The following is a 16,989-nucleotide window of genomic DNA, read 5'->3' as shown; positions in this document are numbered from 1 at the left end:
AAAAAAAATGACTTAAATTGCACATGTGAGGTTTATGTAACTGGGGTCCATTTTGTAACATGAGGTTTTGCATTTGAGCTTTGGAATTGCATACATGTATATATGATGTTTTCCCCTACCTGTGAAAAATTGCAAGATAACATCAGCTCAGCTGATGTTGAGAATTAATACCCCCTGTAGACATTTGATTTCCCTTTGAGCAACTAACTTGACCGTCATGATTTGTAACATCCTGGACAACGAAAGGTCTATCCTTGGTGCCATTTATAGCATGAACTCTTGCCTTAGCTATCTCATGACCAGGGCCCAACAATTTGCATGAAAAAAAAAAAAGTAGTAAAGTGAGTGGGGAAAAATGGCAAATTGCGCAAAAAATGGATCAAATGTTGTGGGGGAATTGCGGGGAAAATGGTATATTTTGCAGGCTAATTGCATTGGAAATGATATATTTGCAGGAATTGCACGGAAAATGGCTTATTTTCTCATTGGATTTGGTTTTGACAAAAGAACATTGAGCAATTTAGACTCAATTGCTATACATAATCAAGCCTGTCATTTCATTTGTTGTGAGCAAAACAGCTAAATGTAGTAAAACCTGCCAAACTACATATTTTGCTGATATTTGGCATGCAAGAAGTGAATTGTGCATCAAATTGCATGGACCAAATTAACTTGTGCCTTAAAAATCAAATTGCACAGACTAAATCAAAGAAAAACAAATTTGGGAGTATCGCAAGATTTTATGCCATGAAAATCTTTGGGCCTTGCTCATGACTTTACAAATAAATAAGCTAGGCTTTTTACATGTCACATATTGAATAAAGCTTACTCCCACCAACCCCATTATTTTGCAATGTTTTTTTTATTATATTCTTGAACAAATCTCAGTGCTGATATACATGTCTACTTTGTATTTACAATAGCTTACCACTTACTTTTACAAGTTCACCAAATAAGAATGACATTTAGTTGCATTCTTACGAGACCAAAGATGAAGAACAGATCTTACTTTATGGTCAATGAAATCAAAGACCAATGGTTTCTAGAATTCTTGTTTGGGCTGGCAATTACTTGATCACTATCCAATGAATGATGTATATACATGTTTATTGGTTAAAATGCAATAAATGTCACTAGAGATGAATTCAGCATAAATCCCCTTAATTGTTTCTCTCTACCCATGAAATGCTCTCAAACGAAGTAGATATCTATGCATGCATCTTATTTTGCCTTAGAAAAAACCAGAATTCTTGCATTCTTGATTTTCAATATCTCTTTAGAATTGCACACCTTCTTGGTAGCATATTTGTGATGTGATCAAGCAAAATGTTGTTTAAGAAATACTAAAACGGTTCATACATTGTATCTCGTAGAAACCAAATGTTAAATTTTGATGGAGTTTGTTGATAAACGTGGCATTGTGAATTTATACAAAATACTTTGGTTAAAAAAAGTGGATATTTCTAACATATGGGGCTGTTTTCAAGTAGAATTTTCATTGGTCCATGTTTGTTGACAATCGGGGAAAATGGCTTTGTCGACAATATTGTCGACAATAGCTCTAATGGCATCAGACTCATTTTGCTTGAGCGCATCACACTGGTTCTCAACTGTAATGGTTGTGGGCAATTATCTATTGCAAAAATCAGTATGCAGGACTGATGGGAACAAAAAGTAGCAAATCGCAACGCTTCCAATCTTAGGTAGTATTTGCTTTTCTGTTCTGGTTTTGTTTACCCCATGAGAACTACCTGCTGATTGTCCAAAAAGAAGTTTTCATTATCAATTGGACCAATCAGCAACATTGTTAGAATAATTTCACCACGCAAAAAAATTGGGGTGAATTATTTGCAAAACTCTATTCTGATTGGTGACTAAAATGAAAATATCATGTAATTGACCAATCAGCGGCAATGTTACATGTAGATCGGCAGGTAGTGCTCAGGAGGTTAAATAGGTACTGTACTAATTGCTCCTTCCCTCTGATGCTTCCCTTTACAGCCTGTGATAGTCACCGATAGAGATACACTTGCAATGTTGCATTTGACCTCATCCTTGAGGGGCGTGGCAAGTTTCTGCACGCGTATGGTGACCCAGATCCAATAATGTATCAGGTCAATTGGTAAGACAGCCAATCATAGCAGGTGACGTCGGATGCAACATTTAAAGTTTATCGCTGCCGGCAACTATATACTCATCGTATCAAAAGTGAATGGACAAATACACTGGAAAAGCATCACGTTACAGGGTCAGAGAATTTCGGCGAGAATCCGAGAATCGATTCTCGCAAAGAGATTTGCATGAATCAAAGTTAATTCTCGTAAACTATTTTTTTGCATCAAGATTGATTCTCGCACTGCAAAATGAAATTCCGACCCTGATATTACCAGGTTGACGGTGGTCTTTCAGAGAACTGTTGTCCATTCAGTTATTGAATAAAGTTTCAACAAATAGTTAATGCAAGAATTCCTATATGAATTGTATTAAATGTTTTCAGGTTTGTGTATCATATGAATAGAAAATCTCTTTTCACATTTCCAATTTTCTCTCTCAAGTTTTCTTTTTTGCATGATGTAATTTAATTTTCCGAAAATAAGTTTGTACACCAGCTATGTACTATATTTGTCAGAAGGTTCTTCAGCGTTGATGCTGTTTAGAGCGTAAACACGGAAGTGGGGTTCTGATTGGCTAATTTGAATCATGTCATCACCACATCAGCACCTCACTCGCCGATCAAGCTGCATAGCATCGCGTGACCCAGGCGTGATGTAGTTCGTTTGATACGATAATCAAGAATAAGACACCACTGAAGGATCTTGCTGAATACATAAGTCTATAACATATCTATAAGTTGGTTTATGTGACCTTTAATGCTTGGGATACAATTGAAACCTTACTGAAATTGTCCCATGGTATGAAAGAGTGTGAGTATGATATAGCAGTATAAAATGCTCCCAGCAAAATACAACCCTTGCATAAGATACAAATGTTTGATCTTCATTCTGCCATTTGTCAACATCATATATGCCATAGTATAGTTTGTTTTGCATTAGTGTAGCTTCAAAATATTTGAACAAAGGCTCGAGATCACAGGACGGAAGTGAGTTGTAGTTTAATAAAAACATCATTTCGTTAACGGCATACTATTTAGATAGGAATGAAATTTTGTGTTAGTGTTGATATCCATTTTGCATCCATATTTGTTCATCTTCATTGTCCCACCACAGCATGTTTTTGACAGTGTAATTTTGTTCACATAGTTTTGTGTTTTTCTTATGAGCATGTTTAATTTAATATACAAATCAATTCTTTTTTGTAGACACCAACAATAGATACATGTACATATTTCACAATTCCAAAAGTGCATTGTTACTTAATGGGAGTATTATTGAGTAACCTTCACCATTAATTTATTATCTCTTCATAATTGTATCATAATGGTGATTTCAGATATTGCAATACAATTGATTGTTTTTATTGAATTCACCTGTCATCGTGTCACATAACAAGACCTATAGCAGCGTCATCGATGTCATGGTCATTCCCAAAAGCGTCTATACCTGTCATCTGTGCCAACCCTTGCATTGATATCAGCCCCTGTGCAGTCAAGCTGTTAGCTTTCACAATTCTTGACCTTGTGAGAAAACAAGTAACAGTTCCTTTGTCCTTGCCATTATACCCCACTTTTGTCTTGCAATTCTGTTAACTATGCATATTTATTTGTCCCATCCTATTGTGCAGGTGACGTACCGCAGACCGATCAAGAGCAGGAAACGGAAGAGGAACTACTAAGTGTGGCAAATATGTCACTGAGGGAAACGGAGGAACAGCAGATGTTTGTACCATTTGATCCGTTTGCGCCTCTCATTGATGATAACAAACTGACCACTATTGAGGAACTGGCTAGTGATGCGGACAAAGTGACCAGTAAACAGGTGAGTGGAGAACCTTGACCCTTCCGGTGAATTCCAGATGGCAGGTGTAAACATTTCACAGGAAAGAAAATTGAATTGAAGTAATTGTATTGAATCAGATAATGGAATTAAAAAACAACGAAAATTAAATTTGTCACTTCTGATGAGACATTTAAATTGAAAACAAGCCTTGTTCAATAAATGACTTGGTCAATTCTAGATGACACTGTTCATGCCTTTTTCTCCTTGTTCAATAGAAGTTTCGTAAGGTTTGTTAGATTATTGTAAGAGGAGCATTGTGGGACTGCATGAAACTGGTAATTAATTTGATTTGCAAGATTTTGCTTTTGAAGAGAATTACATGTACATTAAGAACTCATGTCCTAGTTACCAAAGTTGCTAAGTTTTCTGCATAATAAGTTGTCACACATTTGGTACTGAAGTATTGTTTGTTTCTGTGGTATGCTCTAGGATGGCTACTATTCACCACCATCATCTGTACCAACCAAGAGCATCTTAACAGGCAGCACTGATCCACTTATGCCAGACTCCAGACCTCCCTTAGAGAACAGAAAGGTAAGAAATTGGTCCAATCAGTTTTGCAGCATGCAATCCACCCCCTCTATCTGCTGCTTTTGTGCATGAGGTTGGCATCATTACAAATATCAGATGTCATATTCTACATATTCACTGACATCTCTGATATCAAATACTCTTGTGCCGAGTCATGTGACAGTATCATAGATCAGTACTCATAAATCACATACTCCCTTGTCTCAAAACCCAGTCGCGAAAACGATATTGGTAATGATGGTGAACATGAACCGTCACAGCGGGAATAATTTTGCGAATAGGCCTAATCAGGGTTGTAGTTTGCCTAAGTTGAGTGCCTGCAGACCAGGGTCTGTTGTGACATTCAAATTTATATTGGGCCACCTTAATTAAATCCTGAGTCTCGAAGCTGCAGCATGGGCTCGTAAAATCCTCTTTGAAATCAAGAAATTCACTTTTTTTTTTCTTATTCTTATTTGAGTTCAAGTTTTCAACAAGTTTTGAAGTTGTCAACACAGAGAAGAATTATTTATGTAGCAGTTACTTTATTTGTCTAATATTCCAACATTTGCAACAGACATTGGAGACTTTCTGCACAAAATGCTTATCCCAAAGCCTGTACAGACACACAAGGGGTGGGGAATTTTTTTAAAATCCATTCTGTATTTGGTTTTCAATTTCTCACAAGTTTTGAAACTCAGGATTTAATTAAGGTGGCCTTACCTGCTCCCTTGTGAGAAAGCAAAGTCACACAGAACCAGTTTGTTTTACTCATTGAATTTTAGGCAAGAAGCAGAAACTTCATATATTGGTGTAATATCGTCAACAAAACAACATTAAAAGGTCAAAATATTGCGATTTTATCCCAACAGGAAAAAGGTCAGATGGCCCTTGAGGACCTGGAATTGAGGGCACCCTACATCCCAATGGAAGAAGATTTTGAGCTGGGAGCGGAGTCCAATGAAATGACAACACCGTTCAGTAGTACTTTGGGTGACACATGGGTTCCAGTGGATCCATTTGGCAACAATGATAAGAGAATGTAAGTGGGCAGGATTTATTGGATATAATGGGCAATATCAAGTTTCATTAAAAAAGATTTGAGCGATGCTGATATTAACTCGTAACACTAAACATGGTTTTTGGCTATTGGAAAGGAAAGGAGGAACGAAACAAGAGAGAAGATGAACAAATTTTTACTTGGCACCCCCAGGATTTGAACCTTAGACCCCTCGGGTGTCACGCACAAGATCACCGACTTGTAGCTACAGGGGTTTGGCTGGCCCGGCCAGCGATTCCCTGGGTATATATGACTTAGGCTGATTGCGTCATGCCCAATACGTGCAGTTCATGCATGCGCAATGGTTTTCTTTGTAAGATTTTATCCCGTTAGGGTTAAAGTAATGCTAGATAGATCAGTACTGGAAATTTTTGGTTAAGGAATTTACTTGATTAACTGTTTTCGTTGTTCATTCATCGTAGCATGTTTCACAATGGTTTTGAATAGATAATCTTCTAGACAGCCAAGTAAACTGCCAGCTCTCCACTGTTAGTCACTAACCTCTGTAAAATTGAATGTAAACTTCATGATTTATCAGGGCAAGGATATGTCTAGTGAATGAGATAAATAATGCTGCAATTAGACAAATTTATTTTCACTTCTTTCCTTGTGTTGATTTTGTATTGCTTATAGGGAGCGCAGATCCAGAAGTCTTTGTCCTAGCCCATTCAGCACACCGTGTCTGACTCCCCAAAGTGTCACGTCTCCACTGGGCTCACCAGTTCCATCTCCAAGACCAGTCTCCTCTCCTCAAGCATCACCAGGGGCCAACATCCAAGAAAGAGGAGGGGCCAGAGGTGGAGGAGGCAATTTGAACGCCATGCAAAGCCGCAGTTTGACGAACCTCACTGTGCCGCAGGTGAACTACTTGGCTGCATCGCCACAGCCAATGAATTACGGAGGAATGCCTTCATCACCTCTTATGCCAGACAAGGCACAACCATCGCCATTACCATCACCAAGAAACATCCTTGCTCATCCAGCTCCTTTAGAAACATCTTTCATGATACACACACAGATATCACCAACACCACCCGTTGCAAGTCCAGCATGTCCTAACAAACGCAAAGTTAGTGACACAGCTGTGTCAATGCCAGGATTGGTGTCGATGTTGAAGAGAAAGTCAACAGGGTGTGTGTCAAGCAATGATGGGCCTGTTGGCAAAACGAGAAGGGGCTGCAGTGGGTTGAAAATACAGACTAGCACCCCAGCTATAAGAAACCCAGGTATGGAGAAATCTCAGTCTCAAATGTTTCCAATGGTAGTAACTGAAACTCCATTGCAGAGGGCAATTGGAAGATCATGCTATAATTTTCTTTCAGGATAATCATGTTCTATTCTTGCAAGGAGCTATTCCAGTTGAAATCATACACCCCTTATGGGAGATGTGACCTTGATCTTTCACACAGGGAGTGTGGAGTTCAAATGGGATTACCTATATGGGTGACTCCATTTGAAATCTGCACTCCCTGTGTGGGAGATTAAGGACATGTCTTATCAGAGGTTGTATGGATTTCAACTGGAATAGCCCAAAAATAGCCCCTTGCTAAGTAAGTTATATGGTAACTGCTCTATTTTGACTTTTCTGCAATGTTACTTACTTACATTTACAAAAGTTCAAATTTTCAATTGATGAAGTTAAATATCAAAAAAGTCAATTTTTGAGATATGAATGTTAATGTAATTGCTGAAAACATCAGAAAACTTTCATCTTTAACTACTAGGGGAGTTTATACTGTAGTCCATTTCATATTGATTTGGAGAAATGTGTATTTTTGTACATTCGGCATCAAATAAGGCATTGACTCTATCTGCAGTATAGTTGTTTTATGCAGATGGGGAGAGATCAGTAATACTTTGTTAATTCTGCTCTCAATTGTTATTGTTAATTCTGCTCCTAAACCATTAAGATGATTCTGAATCTATTATAGCAAATCTCTGTTTTGATGATATATCTTGTAGTAGATTAGACTGGCGACTCAGCTTCTTCTAACGTGAAGTTGCTACCATTGATGGTGTCAGAAGCTGGTCATAAATGTTGAAGATATGTTAGAAGAGACACTTTTGATTACAGTCTGTCCACATAAAAGTACAAACCAAATCTGAGGCATCGGGGGACGATGCTTTGTATCACACGCACTGCGTGTTACAAAACGCGACGTGTAAAGATGGCAGCAGTAGGCGCGCCAAAGAAGCATTTACACACGCATTGCACTGAAATAATTATTCTCATACCTCCAGTTTCCGAGGTCTATTTACTTTGTACTTCTATGTGGACAGACTGGGGGGGGGGGCAGTATGAATAACATTGATGGAAACTTATGTTGTTGATAGTGATCGGTAGGCAAAATTGATGCATGCTGGGAATGAAAAGGGCTCAAATTCACCATTGCAGGTGACAAATTTGATAGCTTTTGATCCCTTTTCGTTCCCAGCATTCATCACAATTGCCTATCGATCGCTATCAGTAATATACCTTATAAACTGTATAAAGGATGTTGTTGGATGTGATAACCATGTCAAGTTTGGTGGTTTGTTACAGCTCCAAAACAGCTTGTTTGGGATCCACCAAACACAGGGCTGATGAGTAACCTACTCCTTATGCCTCAACACCAAGTCAGTGGAATTGGAGAGCCTGGCAGCTATACTCAGTTTCTGCATAGAGTTCTGAATGTAAGTCCGTTTTCAAATTGGGCAATTCCAGTTGAAATCCATACATGACCTTAATCTTCCACACAGGGTGTGTGAATGGGGTTACCTGAAGGGGTGACTCAACTTGAAATCTGCACTCCTTGTGTGATAGATTAAGGTCATGCCTTCCATAGGGGGTGATGTATTTCAACTGGAATAGCCCAAAGAATTTTATTTTATTCCTGTAGTTGTTTTCTAGCTTATTTTACTTGCCATATAGAATTGATTTATTTGATTTAATAATGTAAAAGAAAACATATCATGAGAAAAAAAGAAAAGAAATTTTTGCTCATAATGAAAATGTGATGCTCATAGTCATAGAGAGATAATCAACTTTCCAATTTGCAGGGATAGAGGCAGTGGTTGAAACATTTGAACACTAGTTATTTTATAAGGATAAGTAATTGCATGTGGTACAGAATATCATGAACTATGTACATCTGATGATTGACCTTTTCGGTAAATCCCATAAGCCTTTGCGAGTACACCCGAGATGTCATCATTTAACGTTACGCCGGCTCGTAATGCGCAGTAACGATGTTCGATAAACGATGTGCGCTTTGGCGCAGCTTGGCGTGATGTCAATTGTCAAATGACAACTTCTCCGGTGTACTCGCAAAGGCTTATGGGATTTACCGAAAAGGTCAATTCTTTTTTCATCTTTTTCCATATCAATTTTATTCCCCATAAATAATGATTTTTCCCTTTGATCTAACAGGTCTCAAATCAAAATGGGCTTGATGGAAATGGAAAGTCTGCACCTGGCCTCGGCGCCTCGCTCATACAACAGATCTCTGCGCAAGAGTTGAAAACAGTGAAGAAACCCAGCAAACCACCAGATGGAATTCAGCGAAGAGATTCATTACCACTGATTGACTGTCAGGATGCTGAAGTCAATGCCCCCGTGATGTCTTTTGGAGGTCTGCTCCAAGGGGATGCGTTATTACGTGCGTTAGAAGATCAGACTATGAACAGAGTTCCGTCACAGGAGGACCTTCAAAAGTACCAACAATGACAATGATATCATTGTGGTACCTGTGACTCGGCTCAAACACCAAGTATATATGTCGGAGGTGGATGTGTCCGCCTGCGCACTTGTATCATACTGGTGGAGGCATTTTTCTTCATGTTTTTATTGTTGAACGCGCAAAGTAAGAGAACTTTGATGCTCTTGAATGGGATGTGAAACATGAATGAACTTCTTCATGGTGTTTGATGACCATGACATCCGTGTGTGTGTATATGTAGCTCGTAACCTTTTACATTGTATTTTAAGTGCTGTGGGCGCATCATCTTCTCTCATGTAATTCGAGGTTTTATAAAATTGCACTTGGTCTCTATTCTGTATTTGGATGGTTTGACTAAATTACAAACCTCTTTGACACAAAGACATTGGATAAGTTGCACCTGTTATATCTATTGTATATCAATATGTTTGACTAACGAATAGCATTGACAGAAGATGATGCAATTAAATTTGAGAAGGTGTAATCCAAATATTTGGATGTAACAATCAAATAAGAATTTACAAAGTGAAGGCAATCGAGAGACTAACTTGTACATAAGAGAAAACCTGTACATATCTATTTTATCCACGTAATGTGTTAAATATTTGTACGATGTTGATTTGTTTATGCAGACTTGCAGCCATCTACAATCCCTTGTGGTGACATGCAGAAAACTTCTCATTGAGATTTTTTTATTTATTTTATTTTTTTGAAATAGTGAAAACTACAAACAAACAAAACGTTGTTGTTAAAAGACTGGTACTACATTCTGTGAATGAGGAAATACAATTTATGAAAAAGTTGGTGTACTATGATTTGTAGGATGTATATATAGATAAATATCAAATTTGTAAATAATTTTATGAATTTTAGTGGCTGGTTAGCTTTTTGAGGAAATTCGAAAATGGAAGGTGGAAGATGATTCAATCTTCAGCTAACGGGGTCATTCTTGCTGTCACAACTTGCAACACGATGATATCAGCAGGAAGGCACAGGTGTTTTTGAAGTTAAGACTTTGTGAAATGCTGCTGGAAAGTGAATAGGCTATTTAGGCTATTCCAGTTGAAATCCATACACTCCTAAGACATACGGGAGTGTGAATTTCAAATGGGGTTACCTGATGGGTGACTTCATTTGAAATCTACACCCCTGTGTGGGAGATTTAGGTCATGTCTTCCAGAGGGGATGTATGGATTTTAACTGGAATAGCCCTATATATTGATTGATTATCACTATTTTTACTATTATAGTCGTATAATTAATATTGAATGGCTTTGAGTGCGATACGAGAAGAAATATATTGCATGAGATGTAAATAATATTGCACAAGTCGAAGACAAGTGCAATATTTTTATGATACCAAATGAAGCCATTCAATATTATTATTATTATTTTTATCAGACTGACTTGGTCAAAATAAATTAAGATTTGACTGATTTGCCCTAACTCAAGTGTTAGCGTAATACTGATCAGCAAAATGTACTTGCTTTTATATGTACTCCTTGAAAGGCTGATCTAATAATGATCTAATAATTGTTTTCATTCAATAAACTGCTGGGATGCTAGTGTGTGTTGTCTGTCAGTTGTGAGAATCCGTCTTGGCTGACTGGATTTCACAACTTACAAACAAACTTGATTAAATTGTTGAGAAAGCATCCCACCCCCGGCATGCCAGTAGTTGACTTGTTACCACAAAAGGTAAAATGTTTTTTTGCTTTTGTTATTATTAATGATCAGTATTATGAAACTGAAATGCTGTAACTGTGTCCAAATCCTTTAGCTACTATTGCAGTATGAGGCATCTTATAGTAGAGCCCATGAGATGTAAACAACAACAACTGGGCAGTTTTTCAGTTGTGCATATATCCATTTTCAGTGCAGTTTACAAAAGAGATATATGAAAGACATCATTACTATACCATTTTTCTTCTTGACGAGGTGGCGATGTCATCAGCGTGTTGAGGCAGCTGTTTCAGCCGACAAATCTATTCGCATCTTTACACCAGCAATTTAAGCAGGTGTGGCCAATGATATGCGCACTGAGGTCACTGTCTCGCCAAGATGAGAAATGGTATGATTGGGGTTTACAAAAGGAACCAATGGTAAAGTATGATGAGTAAAAATTACTCGTAATTTGACGATAAAAGCTTTGTGAAGTTGACATGTTGTTTGCTACTTCACATGTACCACATACATAGCATAAGCTGAAGGATTTGGAACCAGACATAAAAATATGTATCTGATCTGTATGCATTTGACAAATTAACTTTTGTTTTTTTGTTTGCAACTGAATTTAGACCTGCAACTGAAATATAAATCAATTTTTTGCCAATATTCCTGTCGTATGTTTTGTCAATTTCTTTAGTACTAAATTACTTTCTTTCTCTGTAGTAATGTGCTGGTATAATGTTAATATTGAAGGTTGTATAGTACTTGAACAATATGACTGCGAACTTTGACAAATCTACTACATCTTGATGTAACCTGAATTTGTAAGCAAATTTATACACAACAGAAACAACTCAACTTACATTTTCAGACCAGTTACTTAAGTTATATCTTAGAAATTTTTTCTTCTCATCCACTTGTTCCAAAAATTCTACTGATCACTGCCAGGTTTGAAAAAGTATAATCAGCCAGGAAGGCTGTTTTTGATTTTTTAACTACCCCAAAAATATGAAAAAAAATCTGAAATGATTGTACATGTAATGAAGTTTTCATATTGTTTATTGTTCATATCTTGCCACATGAATTGTTACCATGTCGTAGTTTTAGTTACAAGTGATATTGTTGCAGTACAGCTAGCTTCATCCCCAGTATTACTTGGGGTAGTGGTTCTTGAAGCCCTTTGAATCACACATCTTCACATTTGTATAGTGATTTATTGTAGGAATGTGGTATTGAATCTTGAAAGTACAGTGGTTCTTGTGTAAGACACACACATGTTTAGGTGTATCAGACATATACTATGGTCAGCTCGTAATAGGCGAGAATTACTTGGGTTTTTGCTACTGGGTTTTTGTACCCCATTCTATATAAATCCACAATGTTGTAAGTCGCGCTTTTTATGAGCTGATCAGAGTATAGTTGGTTGACCCCTTCACTGCACAGAGTAGTACATCTTGTAACCAGCTTGGCGTGGCCTCATTGTTTTCCAACAGTCAAAGTCTCTGTGCATTGCATGCTGTGAATTCTCGCAAATTCACGAGGGCTGATTTTTCGATCGTGCCGTGTCTACTTGATAGAGCGTTGCGTGCCTATGCAGAGAGACCATAAAATACACCGTACATGCATAGCAGTTTTGCCTGTCGCATTTCATGGAACAATCGGTCCTCATTAACTGGTGAGACTGTTTGGAGTTTGTATCTGTTTAGTCCATGGATCACAGTTTGAGCTGTAAACCTACACCAAATATGCAGTAGGATAAATCCAAACAGTCAAAAGATTGTGGGTGTAACATATTTGTTGAATATGTTTCAAAGCCATGTCTTTGTACCAAGATTCCTTCCCACAATGCAATATGTGTGTTGTATAACTAAGGAGATGGATACAAAGAAATATTGTTATGCAATACTTGTGGGAAGGAATTTCAGTACTCGGCGACTTCCGGTAGAGAAATACAGGAGCTATATCTGCTAATTTGGGAGGGGATGTTTTTAAAATTCTCATGTTTACTCAATTGACTACTGTCAAACCTATTTCATCAAATGTAAATTTTCATGATGCACATTCTATGTAGATATGTGTACACACTATTGTGATGAAACAATCAGAATTATCCATCCATGGTGTACAAATTTTATCATGGTTGATTAAAAATGGGAACTAAACATCACATGCACAGGTACATTTGTGTTTTTCCTTTTGTGTTGTGTATCGTATAATGTTTAAAAAAAAAAAAAATAATGCAGTGTAAATGCAAAGCTACGCATTGTAAAATATTTTAGAAACGGTGCATAGGGAATAAAGTAGGTTTTATTTTTTGTACTACGAGCATCTATGTTATGTATGTTACTGCAATGTATGTGTGTACGCACAAAACTTCATAAGGGATGTTCTAATGAATGATCCACTTATGTCTATAAATAATCGTCATTTAAAAGACTGGTTACATTATCCTTTGAGCTATTGGGCTATTCAGTTGAAATCCATACACCCTATGAATACATGACCTTAATCTCCCACACAGGGAGTGTGCATTTCAAATGGGGTACCTAAATAGGTGCCTCTGTTTGAAATCTACACCCCTGTGTGGGCGATTAAGATCATAGCTTCTATAGCGGATGTGGATTTCAATTTGTATAGCTGATTCCAGTTGAAATACACACCTATTGTGGCAGATGACAGTGCTATATCCATTCCAGTTGAATTACATAGTATATGGTTAATCTAATGGGCACGATGGCACATGGTCTAAAGCAAGGCTGTTCACCACTATTGCCTCGCTCGCCCAGGTGGACAAATAGGTACCAGCTTTATTCAAAGTAAGGATGCTAACAGATTTGCTATGGAGGAAGTGTAGCGATCCTTCTGCAGCAACATATTTGGAGGAGTCTAGCCCAATCGCTTTGAAAAAGGGCGATGGGCACTCCGGCCTGTGGACACAGGTTCGTCCCCTGAAACTTTTTTATCAGGTGGAATTATTTTTTAAATACACCTAAAAAATGTTGAAATCCAGTGGGATTTTACACAATTTGACCTCTTTGGTGAAATTTGGCTTGGAATTGCAACATTTTTCTAAATCAAAGTAGATGTGTGGGTTTCAAATGGAGTAATGATGCAAAGTATCCTACTTGTATTTTGGCTTCTTATAAATGATTTGGCAATGTAATCATTTGTTTGCTTTGAGATGAAAATGAAAATATATCATATTAAAATAAATTTGCATAAAAGGCTATGAGCTGACCGTTTATAGGTCTCAAAGTTGGCCAAGTTTATGTCACTGAAAGTGCCAAAAACTTTGGAAGTAGCCACCTTGGGCTGTATTTCAGCCAATAAATTCCACAGGTGATTTGTTGAAGGACACAGTATACCAGGCTAATTGGTCTATACTATGTGTTACTTTGACAAATCACAGATAAACAAATTCGGATGGACTGGCATAATATACTAAGTGAGGAAAAGAAAAATTCAAAACCAGTGGGAATCGATCCGGGCATGCTAGACTACTGATCGAGAGATTTAACCACTTGCCATTTTACTAACTCCATGGTTAACGTCAGAGAATTATACATTGCAGGTAATGCTTATATCTCGCATGAGTGTCTAAGTAGACGTATAAATGATAATTAATATTTAAGAATACAGGCAAAGAACCAGGGGTGTGAGAGTTCCTCTTTTCATTTGATTTCCATGTTTTTGACATGTATTTGGCATTTTTACCCTAACTTTACGCTGTTTGTCAGCTTTTTTAGCAAGTATCCCATTTTTTGGTCTGTGGCCTCTCACACCCCTGAAGAGCAAAAGAAGAGGTCAGTGGATGAAGTTTTGTAAGCTCTACCAGGGTTTAGCATTAATTATAGGCCCTCTTAAATATTTAACACTGCACCTAGTCGTACATATTTAGCATGCGTATGGCAACTTTTGTACATGTATCTCATTGTACTTTATTGGTATATATTTTCATAATGCTAGCTGTATAGCAATATCAATGTCATGGTCAGTAAAAGAAGTTTGACTACAGCTAGCTTCCAGAGAAGTACGGCAGTCTTGCTCTGATTCACGCAAGTGCCCTGTTAATGAGTGACATACGCAGAGCTTTGTGTTCTCTTCAAGAGCGCCGTTCTGTGCCGACCAACGCTTTGACGCGTAATCAGCCAATCAGTTTATTGTTATGATTGTCAGATGATTGAATCAGCCAATCAGAACCCCACTTCCGTCATTATGCTGCGCACACTCTCAAAATGTGAACAAGTGCCGTTCTTCTCTGCCAGAGACTGTAGTGTAGTAAAGGCAAAATCTACATTGTGAATAATTCACATGTAAAATCATTCAAGCTGTTCAAAATTCAGTATAAAATACTTCTGTTATGTAAAATATTGAGATAAAATAACAATTTTTGCCACAATTAAATGACTTGCCATTGCAAGAAAATAGTTCACATTGTGGATTATGTTTGAGATGATAGTAATCGCACAAAGTAATATTTACTTAAGGGGAAAAAAGTACATTCGCACAAGTTTTCCAACTAACTAACCAATGTACCCTGTTGTGCCTGTGTTGTGCTGAGACACTTTGTATAGCCTAGTGGATATTTAAGTGCTTTCTCATGATTAGAATCATTTGATCAAGGTGGATTTCAACTGGTATTATCCAACAGTTCCAATATGACCCTGCTTGACTTTCACACTTAATATTTTCCATTCTTAAGTAAAAGGTTGTGAAAGTATCATCATATGAGCAATTTTAACCGATGTCACTTGGTAGGAAATTTTGTTCTCAATATTAGCCAAACTTGTTTGGGCTAATTTAGGTTAACCGTGGACCGACGATGAGGGTGTGAACCATTTCTGTCTGCAGATCAATGTGTGATTGTCATCCATATAACACCATTTCTAAGTGACATCATGAGTCCACTATATAGATTATTTTAATCAATCAATATCACAGGATTTTGTTTTAAACATTTATGTTGCGCTTTATGAGCCATAAAATAAAATTGTAGTTGTGCAGCCAGACTGCACATTTGGTGTATTTCCTATCTTTGTCGTCGATATCTGAGGTTAAAATGCAATGTAAAAAGCAAGAATAGGTATAAAACCTTGTATTTGATAGATGATAATTGATGCAGAAAATCACTTGGATTATCCACTGGGCTTAAAATAATCCATATGTTGGAGCTACTGTTCCTATATTTAATTCTCGGACAAAAGTGCAAAGCTGGCGTCATGTCACTGCGTACTTTGCAAAAGCTTCGACCATCTGCTTTGTAACAATGTTAGATAGCATGATTTAATTTTTTATATATGATAGTAATAATTTACTATAGGGACAAAATAGTTGCTTATGTACATGTTCCATCCAAGAATTTGATATAGGAACAGTAGCGTGAAGATAAAAAATAAGAAAGCAGTGTAGCTTAAGGTCTCAGTACTTTATTGAGTGTATTGAGTGTGATTTTTATATAAAAAAAAATATGGGAATTTATGACACAAGCAGCAGAGTTGTCTTGTCATAGTGTGATTATTTGGTCAGAGTTAGGGAGGGATCATTATTTACACCGGGGGGAACGGAGGATTTTCATATATTTGCGCACAAAAATTTCGCATCCCCCTCATATCGAAGGGAAAATTTCATGTCCCCCCACCTTGAATTCTCCATTCCTTGTATATAATTACATGCCCCCCTCGAATATTAAGGTCAAAATATGGTCCCTCCCTTAATGCAGTATGATGGCACACTTGGTGATCAAATCAAGGACAGAATACCCAGTCATATTTCCTGCAGACATGCCTCATTCCTGAGACTAACCCCAAGACCAATATTTCCTTGATATGTGATCACAGAGCATAATTTTCCTGATATATGGCTGGTTATATGGTGAAACTGATAAATTTTAAAGTGTGGCCAAGGGCTTGTTGAAACTCAATTTAAGACTGGGTAATTATATCCTTGAACAATTATGCTGGTTTCATACTTTCCTGCCGCTTGCCGCTCTGAAGATGATTTTACTTCACTGCGCAGTCGCACCAGAAACATTAGCGGTGACCAGCGTCAAGCCGATATATCAATCACTTGGCTGCTTTGCCCAAGCGGCGGCAGCATC

The 16,989-nt window shown here is 37.5% G+C and overlaps 1 protein-coding gene across 2 annotated transcripts in view; it reads left to right on the top strand.

Moving 5' to 3' along the window:
* The window catches only part of LOC140145361 (hypoxia-inducible factor 1-alpha-like), a 78,613-nt gene extending 62,232 nt beyond the window's left edge, over positions 1–16,381 (top strand). For both annotated transcript variants that reach the window (XM_072167181.1, XM_072167129.1), the window contains 6 exons: positions 3,742–3,935; positions 4,386–4,490; positions 5,339–5,508; positions 6,160–6,752; positions 8,069–8,199; positions 8,936–16,381. In XM_072167181.1, the coding sequence (XP_072023282.1) occupies positions 3,742–3,935; positions 4,386–4,490; positions 5,339–5,508; positions 6,160–6,752; positions 8,069–8,199; positions 8,936–9,232 (1,490 nt within the window). In that variant the 3' untranslated portion in view covers positions 9,233–16,381. The remainder of the gene's footprint in view (positions 1–3,741; positions 3,936–4,385; positions 4,491–5,338; positions 5,509–6,159; positions 6,753–8,068; positions 8,200–8,935) is intronic.
* The last annotated feature ends 608 nt before the right edge of the window (positions 16,382–16,989 follow it).

Source organism: Amphiura filiformis, chromosome 1 (assembly GCF_039555335.1).
Source record: "Amphiura filiformis chromosome 1, Afil_fr2py, whole genome shotgun sequence".
Classification (NCBI taxonomy): Eukaryota; Metazoa; Echinodermata; class Ophiuroidea; order Amphilepidida; family Amphiuridae; genus Amphiura; species Amphiura filiformis.
The sequence above is the reverse complement of the archived record's forward strand: the minus strand, read 5'-3'. Positions and strand labels throughout refer to the sequence as shown.